The sequence below is a fragment of the Leptopilina boulardi genome, unplaced genomic scaffold (assembly GCF_019393585.1).
Source record: "Leptopilina boulardi isolate dan_hultmark-lab unplaced genomic scaffold, ZJU_Lbou_2.1 LbouV2_123, whole genome shotgun sequence".
Lineage (NCBI taxonomy): Eukaryota > Metazoa > Arthropoda > Insecta > Hymenoptera > Figitidae > Leptopilina > Leptopilina boulardi.
The window spans coordinates 1,741,236-1,750,126 of record NW_026137667.1 but is presented as its reverse complement, the minus strand read 5'-3'; the positions used below and the strand labels follow the sequence as shown (position 1 = coordinate 1,750,126).

The 8,891-nt window shown below is 28.2% G+C and overlaps 2 protein-coding genes across 7 annotated transcripts; one reads left to right on the top strand and one right to left on the bottom strand.

The window, feature by feature from the left end:
* Positions 1 to 189: 189 nt before the first annotated feature.
* On the bottom strand, positions 190 to 8,879 carry LOC127288405 (uncharacterized protein KIAA0930 homolog). 6 transcript variants are annotated; one of them, XM_051315823.1, is made up of 12 exons: positions 8,625 to 8,879; positions 8,472 to 8,561; positions 8,297 to 8,413; positions 6,447 to 6,977; positions 5,349 to 5,668; positions 4,766 to 5,029; positions 4,593 to 4,692; positions 4,198 to 4,500; positions 2,756 to 2,986; positions 1,734 to 2,303; positions 532 to 681; positions 190 to 352 (listed from the first exon to the last, which is right to left on the bottom strand). In XM_051315823.1, the coding sequence occupies exons 4-12, from the start codon at positions 6,565 to 6,567 to the stop codon at positions 312 to 314; spliced, it is 2,100 nt and encodes a 699-aa protein (XP_051171780.1). In that variant the 5' UTR covers positions 6,568 to 6,977; positions 8,297 to 8,413; positions 8,472 to 8,561; positions 8,625 to 8,879; the 3' UTR covers positions 190 to 311. The 6 variants fall into 6 exon arrangements, with proteins under 6 accessions (XP_051171780.1, XP_051171812.1, XP_051171820.1 ...); XM_051315855.1 differs by lacking the exon at positions 2,756 to 2,986; XM_051315863.1 differs by lacking the exons at positions 1,734 to 2,303; positions 2,756 to 2,986 and having other exon boundaries at positions 8,625 to 8,877.
* On the top strand, positions 7,468 to 8,221 carry LOC127288508 (cytochrome b-c1 complex subunit 10). The gene is made up of 2 exons (XM_051315994.1): positions 7,468 to 7,666; positions 7,998 to 8,221. Exons 1-2 carry the CDS (start codon positions 7,626 to 7,628, stop codon positions 8,110 to 8,112), a joined length of 156 nt encoding a protein of 51 aa, XP_051171951.1. The 5' UTR covers positions 7,468 to 7,625; the 3' UTR covers positions 8,113 to 8,221.
* Positions 8,880 to 8,891: the final 12 nt, after the last annotated feature.

Sequence of the window (8,891 nt, the reverse complement as noted above, 5' to 3'; positions counted from 1 at the left end):
GATTATATCTTAATTGTTATAATTATTAAAAAATATTCAGCATAAACGATTAAACATCAAAAAACTTAATATAATTTAAAAATTTAATAAATAATTAAATAATTTAGTAAAAGACTAATATAAAAATTTGTTGACATTACTTTTACCATTGTAATGAGATTTAAAAATAATTTGACAAGGTGGAGCAAATATTTGTAAATAGTACATAATTTATTTTTAATTTTTGTTTGTACATTACGTCTTTGTTGTATGTTCGTAAAGCGAATGTACAAAGGAATAAAAAAAGAACAGTGATTCCATCATAGTTATGGCTAAAATGTCAAAATGGGTCCATCTCGATGGTCAAGAATATCTGGAAAATAAATTTCAAAATGCCATGATTAGAAAATATTAAATTTAATTAAATAATTAATTTAATTTTTTAAAAATATATTGAATTTTTGTTTTGTTAATTCTAATTATTAATTTAAAAATTGTATGTCAGATTAAAAAAAAAATTTCAATTAATTAAAATGCAAAAATTTATCTCACCTTTAGCTATGCTCCACCAAGGAAGAGTAATATATGTTAGAAATGCATTGAGAGGGACGGACTGGGCTCGTTTTGTTTCCTTCCAGAAGTGAAAAGTCTGAGTGAAACCTCGCATCGTCCAGAGTGGATTATAGGCTCCGTCGTCCAATTCTGTCAGAAAGTAATTAAATACAAAAACTCCATTAAAAAAACACACATATTGCAATATCTTTGCAAAGCCTTCAGAATACAAATTGAAAATCCAATTTATTCAGAATGTTTTTTTTTCATAAAACAACATAATTTAAATATGATTTTATAAAAGCTTAAAAAAATAGAAAGCAAATATCAAATATACATTATAGTATAAAAAAAATGCGAAATTAAGCTCTGTGAAGAAATTTAATTTACAGTCTTTTTTTTTTTAAAAAAAGTTTTTTCTTCCGATTGGATCGATGCAAAAACAATTAATCAAAACAACTCTAAAAATTTAAAGCCCATTAAGTTGAATAATTAAATACACATAAAGTTACTAATGAATGTATAAATACACACGAGCCATTAATAAAGTAACATGAAAAGCAACTTCATAATGTGTTTAAGACTTTTTTTCTCACTATCAACACAACATGAAGCAAATGAAATCAATTTTATTTTTTTGTTGTTAATGAAAGCTTGTAAAATTTTTTTATTGAATCTTATTGTTTCAATTTCAATAAACATGGTAATTTCTTCTTACCATTAAAAATATCAATTGCAATATATATTTTAGAAAAAAAAAATTTTCAAAAAAATATTTTTTTAAATACAAAAATATAATTTTTAAAATTATGCCTATAAAAATTATAGTAATTTTAACGTTCTTCCATTTTTGTTACAAATGCATAATCAAAATTCAAAATCCACTTTCAAACAATTTTTCTTAAAATTAGTAATTCTTGAATTCTTTTTTTTCTTACTAATCTATTGTTATGATTCATATTTCTGATTATATATTTTTTTTATCAGCGGAAATTTTCCGAGGAAAAAAAGCTTTCATTGACAAAAGATACATTAAATAATCCAATTTGTTCGATATTTTTGATGAATTTAGCATATCTGATTCTGAAGTCTAGGGTATGATAATCAGCGAGATGCGCGGTTTATAAATTATTATTATTTTGTATATATATATATATATAAGGATGCTGATTAAAGAGGTTTTTATGCGGGGAAGAATTTACCCTGAGAGCCGGGGCGGCGCGGGAGCTCGCACCAATAGTAGATTGCTGTACCATCAGTAGTGACGCGATGTGGAGGTAAAGGATTCTCGGCGAAACTTCCTGAAAAAGCTCGTCGTCGTCGAGGTCTCGGTAGTGTTGCACTTTGTCTATGTGTACAACTTTGCGATCGCATTAATTTTGCATTTGCATTTTTATCTTTGGCTCCATTAAATTCGTTTTCGCTTTTATTATGATTCTTTTTTTTAATAAATGCATCGTCACTATCACTACCATAGCCACGAATAACATCAAGATTCAATCTTCTTCCATCAAGTTTTGGTGGTAAAATTTTATTTTGATGCTCCTCCTCTTCTTCTTCTTGTTCCTCGAATGACATCCGTTCATCGAGAAATGGACGTTGTTGATGATTCCGCAAATTATCATCGTAGTCGAGTGGTAATTCTTCTTTGCCATCAACAAGAATTGCTCCAGCGTCGAGTTTTTGTCTCACATTGTCTTCAGTTAGTGATGCTCCAGTGGTTACAAGAAGCTCACTTCCAACCTCTATTGTTTGCTGATGATTCTTGATTCCTGTATCGCGAAATCCATGAGACAAATTCTACATTTTTATTTGCTGAACGTTTGCCGGTTGTTAATTACATTTTTTTTTCTCATTTGTTTCGTCACGTTCTCCAATAAGGTTCACTGAGACTCATTATATAAAAAAAAAAGTTATATTATTCATTCATTTGATTTTATTGTTAAAATAGTTAAAAAAAGATTAAAATAAAGCTTTGTTATAAATTGTTAGTCATTGGTTAATTGGAAAAATGCGTAAAAAGTAGGAATTATTGAGATAAAAAAAAATCAAATCAAAAATTAATACACATCCATGTTTTAAAAAATACTTTGGACTGTTCGTATTGCTATTTAAGCAAACTAAACCGATTATGAATATAAAAACATAAATGATTCCAGCGAGTCTCAACGAACCCAAGTGAGATTATTATTATTTTTTTTTGTTTTCGCGAGGACACACTCACCGCGAGTGTCGCGGTAGGTCTTCTTGTGATTTGGTGAACTCTGGCACTCCTTCCCGGATCGATCCCTTGAATTCCTTTGCTTCCGACCAGAATGCCGGCTTGAAAGAAGTGGCGATTTTCTGCGTCGTGAATTGGGACTTCTGCGATTTCCTGGTGAGTGAGGTGTTGATGATGATGATGATGACGATGATAAGCCCCGGCCGCCCCAACTGCAATTCTGTCCATCATCAGCTACAAAGGAAACAGCCGGAAAAATGACATGCCAATAATTATTATTAAAGACATGTGTTCTCCAAAAAGGACGGACTTTTTTTTTTTCGTGTGTGATAGTGGTGGTTCTTCTCGCGTGTATTCAAAACGGTGCACTTCTTTCCGCTCTCTATTAAGAATTCTCGCGCTTTTCTTTTTTATATTTTACATACCCAACACGACTTTATAAAACACTAGTGTTTTTATCATATTTAAATAACTATATAAAAAGTGCAACAAAACTTGAACTCCTCACACGTTTAAACGTCTCTAAAAGTGTCAATTTGCAACCGGAAATACAATTCTCGAAAGCCTCTGTGAATTCTTAATATGAATTAATGTGTTTTATGTTACAAATGAACTTTGGTATTGCAATGAATTTATATTATATAATTACATTTTTATAATACAATGAATTTTACATTATAATGAATTTTAAATTATAATGAAATTTATATTACAATGAAATTAATATTATAAGGAAAATATATATTTATAATCAATTTTACATGAAATTTATTTTTAAAATAAATAATTATTTTCAAATAACGAAAATGATTTTTTATATACATTTAATTATTTTTTGTTATTTTAAAAAATATAAAGAATATTCACAGGGGCGTTCGAAAAATAAATTTACTCAAACAAGAAGAAAAACCATGGATGTATATCATGGTGCTCTGAAACTGTTCATTAGAAAACTAATATTTGAAATTTTAATTTAAAACTAATTTTAATGTGAATGAATTTTATTATAAATTAATTAAATATTGTTTTACAAATGAACAGCGAGAGCAGAGAGCCTGTGTATTTTGTCATTATTATAGGAATATATTATATCTAGATATATAATATTGTGCACAACACTTAAAAAACGCACATGCAATAATAGTTTCGTAAAAAGGTGTGAAACAAAGTGAAGTTAGAGATAAAAAGTGTATAGTGACGATAAACGAACGTCATCGACTCGTTTTTTTTCCTCCTTGCAACTTATAATTTCCCGATGAAAATTAAATTGAAAAAAAAGAAAAAGAGAGAGAGAAAGAGATAAAGAGACAATGACAAACGTTTAAAAAAATTAAATTTTCCAAGAGGTAATTAATTTTGCTCTTTGAGAAATTTGAACAATTTATTTATTTTTTGAAAGAATATTTTTGAAAAGAGCAAATAATTAATAACCAGCTTTTAGTTACCGTCACGAACGTCTCCGGCTTCAATTTCACTGAGTCCATTTGCCATCGAGTCCAATCCCTCATTTTCAGATCTCGCTTTTGTCGCCGCTGAATCAGGTTTTGTTCGCCAACCACCACGAACAAAATTATTTAAATTTGCACTCGGATCTGAGAGTCTTCGCTGATGACGATACATAAATAAATCCTCCGCATCCTCCCAGTCTGCGTCCCAAAGATCAGTTGCACAATATCCAGGCTCCGATGTCGGTGTCTCGGCACCTGATCCCTTTGGTTTCGTTACTGCCATTTCTGCGTGGCCTTTTCCTTTATGAAAAAAAAGAAATAATGAAAGTATAAAAAAGACTTTTAAATCTAATTAAATAGAAAATTTAAACAAATTTTGAAAAATATAATACCTTGGGGTCCTTTCATACGGACAAATTCGACTCGTTGAGAAGTTGCGCCCGAAAAGAGACCGAACGTCATTCGTTGTGCCACTTTGCTGCTGAGGCTCGACTAAAAAAGAATTTTATTTTATAAAATTTGATTATAAAAATTAATATTTATTTGGGAGAACAAAAAGAATTACCCTTGCATCGTAAACTTTTTTCAATGCATCGTATCTGATGGATCCGAGGAATATTACTCCTTGAATAGCACCATTTCTATCGGAGGCGACTAATTCAACGCACACCATTTCGCCATCCCTGACTAGTATATCACAGAAGACTTCGTCAAAGTTATCTACCATAAAGCAGATGTGTGGATACGTCATCTCCTCAAGATCGCCTTTTGCGTCCATACGTCGACGACTGGGACTCGCGTAAACTTTTTGCGAATGCCTTCGCAATACCTTGATTCAAACAAATAACATTCAATTAAAACTATTCCAAATAAATTAAAATTTTTAAGTTAAAAAAAACCTCTTGAATTTTTAATTTTGTAAGTGAAAAATAGAAATAATTTTTAAAAAAGTTAAAAAAGAAAAAATCATTCCAAAAATATATAATATGATATATATTGCAATAATGAGTCAAGAAAAATAAAGTTCCTCTAAAGTGAGATATGAGGTAAACAAAAGCGATAGACGTAAAATAAGAAAGAAAAAATAATATCGCGGTTTAAGATTAGACTTTCTTCATACAAAGAAAGGAGAATATTATTGCATTTACTTGTAATTCCTTTGGGCTCGTACGTGTACATGTAGCGAGTGTTAGTGTGTAATCAAACTGATGAACAACCAAATTAAGATAAACAGTTTCCTCCCAATCAATATCAGGATCACCGATTGGCAATTTTTTGCTGTCTTTTCGAAAAACATTCACTTCTGTCTCAAATTTTGGTAAATATCTCGATGATGTCTTAACATGTTTTTTCCTCACAAAAAATAGAAGATCATCACCGTCAATTGTGTGCTCAGCTTGAAAAAGAAAATGCCGAACAAAAAGATCCGTCCAATATGTAGTGCCTTGTAACATCACAAATCCCGAATCTGTAAAATAAAATAAATATAAGATTAAAAAAAAGAAATATATTTAAATTGAGTTTAAATTTTCCTTTTCCATCGTCAACCTTGGTTATTAATACATATATATACCAAAGACACAGCAATTAATTTACATAATAATTATACTGTCAACTTGTGTATTACACAAATTTCAATAATTTACCCTCTAGAATAGACACTTTTGCACATCGAAATAAAATTACACAAAATTATTATCTTGTATTTTCTTTATTTTTAATTTAGCAAATATTTAATAATATATTTTTTAATCAAGTAAAGTAAAGAAAAATTTGTAATTATGACTCATTTCAGTTGTGTAAATCATTTTTTTTATACTCCATACTAAAAAAAAACCGTAAATTTGTTATTAAATTATTAGTAATATTTAAAAAAGAATTTTTTAATTACAATTTAAATATTTTTCTTTAAAAGATTGGTATCACTGTATAAAAAAATGTTACTTTCTAATATTTAAAAAAAAAAAGTTTTATTTGACGCAAATTTTTTGCGGCATACAATCTCGTTAATTTTTGTTGAATTGTGTGTGTTTTGTGTGATTTTATTGATCAAATAATAATAACGTTGTAAACAATAGTAAAAGACAGCATTGTTTATAATAAATAAAACAAAAGAAAACAGAAATTGATTAAAGTAAATTGTCAATTATCGACAACTATACTATATTGACATTTGTTGATGAACTTTTGCCAGATTTCAAAACCCCTCCCAAAGGGGAAATCCCAACACGCAGATTAAAACTTACCATCCTTGAGTAGTTGACGCATTTCTTTTGTCCTTTGAAAATTGATTTCTTCGAGCAATTGCTCCAACATTGTTGGAGGTTTTGGAAGAGCGGTTGTTGAACTTCCAGGTAAATTGGCCATATTTACGGGGGTTTTTTCTTGTTGACAGCTTTCTTTTACAATACGATTTATCACTGAAACTTTTTAAATATCACAACCAGTTTCAATTTTATTGCTCACCAATAATAATAAATAAATAAAAAAAAAAAAATTAAACTCCTGTCGTCCGCAAGGTCGTTTATCTGGCGGATCGACGGATTTCACACTGTTACGAATTTTGCATTTTTAAGGCACACTGTTTTATTTTTTTCTGTTATAATTACTTTTTTTTTTAATGAAATAATTTCTCGATTGTAAATTAATGTAAGGGACGCGGAGTTGCTCCGCTCCCGTTTCAACAAACATTGCCTCATTCTTCTTTCGTTCGAAAACCTGTCACCGCTTCTTGCTTTTGTCGATAATATAACGCAAGCGCAATGTATTGTGTACAACTGCAAAAACACAGAAGTTCCTTTAAATTATTATGTCAATTTAGCAATTGTTAAGAAAAATTACATTATTTATATATAAATAAAAATTTGTTTTGTTTACTCATTTAAAAACGTTTACATATTTTTCTCAAAAAAAAAAAAAAAAATGCATATGTAAATTATTACCAAATGCCGAATTTAATATCTTAAAATATAATTTGTTATTAAAAAAAATATTTTAAAAATTTGTATTTAATAACATAACCTATAAACTAGAACAGAAAATTACTATTAAATCCTCTCACTTTAACAACATTGGGTTTTATATAATTTAATTAATTATAAACAATTTCTCAATTGTTTACTCAACAATTTACATTGTTGAGTAATTAATTTACGTTTGTAAAATAAAAAACAACAGGAAGTAAACAATAAACAAACTTTCATTTTCAAAACTGTCAATGAAGTTCAACAAAATGACAGCAGTGGCGCTGTAGTAGAAAAATTATTTGTCGTCTGCTAGTAAAATTTGTAACCTTCAACTTTGTTAAAGTTTGACACTAATTTTTTAGAAATAATTAAATAAATAGTTCAACATTATATTCTAATTTAGTATTCAAAGACTACACAAATTTATTATTTCCGTTTTCAAGAAGACTTTAAACGAAAATGAAATTAGGAAAGAAACACGTTGAACTAGCTGTTAAATGGTAAGATCAATAAATTTAGTTTTTTATTTCTGATATTTATATAATAAATTTAGTTTTATTTCAAAAAGCCTGTATTATTTGTTAATTTTAAAACAAAAAAAAAATTTAATTAAAATTGTATTTCATATTTACAAATTAACGATTTGTTAAAGTGGAGAGGTTATATAATTGCTAGACTATTAAAATTCGAAGTTGTTTTGTTTTTTTTACTTAAGTTTTTAACGATAATGAGAGAATACGTTTTTCGCAACGCATTGAAAAATGTGCGTGTTTCAAAGGATGAAAGTTTAATTAAAATTTTTTAAAAATAATTAAAAATTTATTATTTTAGGACACCTACACTTATGACGTACGGTGCAGCTTCCGGACTGGCAGCATTATGGATTATAGATTGGAAAACAGTTCTTCAACATGTTCCCTACTACGGAGGAAAATTTAAAGAATAAATATGAAGAATAATTGAAAAATTTTTGTTATGAAAAATTTATTAGGTTAACTTAGTGGACATACGTGTACCATGAATCTATTATATGTCTAAATATAAGCTAAAAATAATATTTTATTCACATTTACTCTATACCTATTATCAAACGGAAGTTAAATTTTAGAAATTTTCTTTTATCAACTTACATCGTAAATTAACTTCTATGTTCTTCTTCATTCTTTTGTTGTATTTGTAAAAGTTCCTCAGCTTGACTCACATGACGATTTCTTTTCCATTTTCTTATTGCAGGAAGATATTCATATCTGTAAAGAGATTCTAAGATAGAGAGAGTGTTTTTACTTTTTTATAAAAATTACTTACTTATAAAAAATACATAGCGTTATAAACCCTGATCCGAAGAAAGTTATAAGACTGTAACGAGCAAACTTACGTTGCTTAGCAGCTTTATCCCTACAATAAATTATTATATTAAATTAATAATGTATTATTTTTTATGAATTTAAAATATATTACATTTTGAGATACAGAAGTGTTGTCAAGTTCTTGTTTTGGTAAATCTTTTTTTAAGTGTTTTCCTTCGAATAATGGTTTCCACCAAAAGTAACCGTTAACAAATCCCAAAATTACAGCAAGATAAATTGGACCTTTTCCTAATCCAAACATAATATACGCAATTCGGTAAATATTAAAAATTATTTACAAAATAACACGTGAATTATATAAAATTCATTGCGATATCAGCTGTTTAAAAAGAGGTTATATTTTTTTCATAGACATATT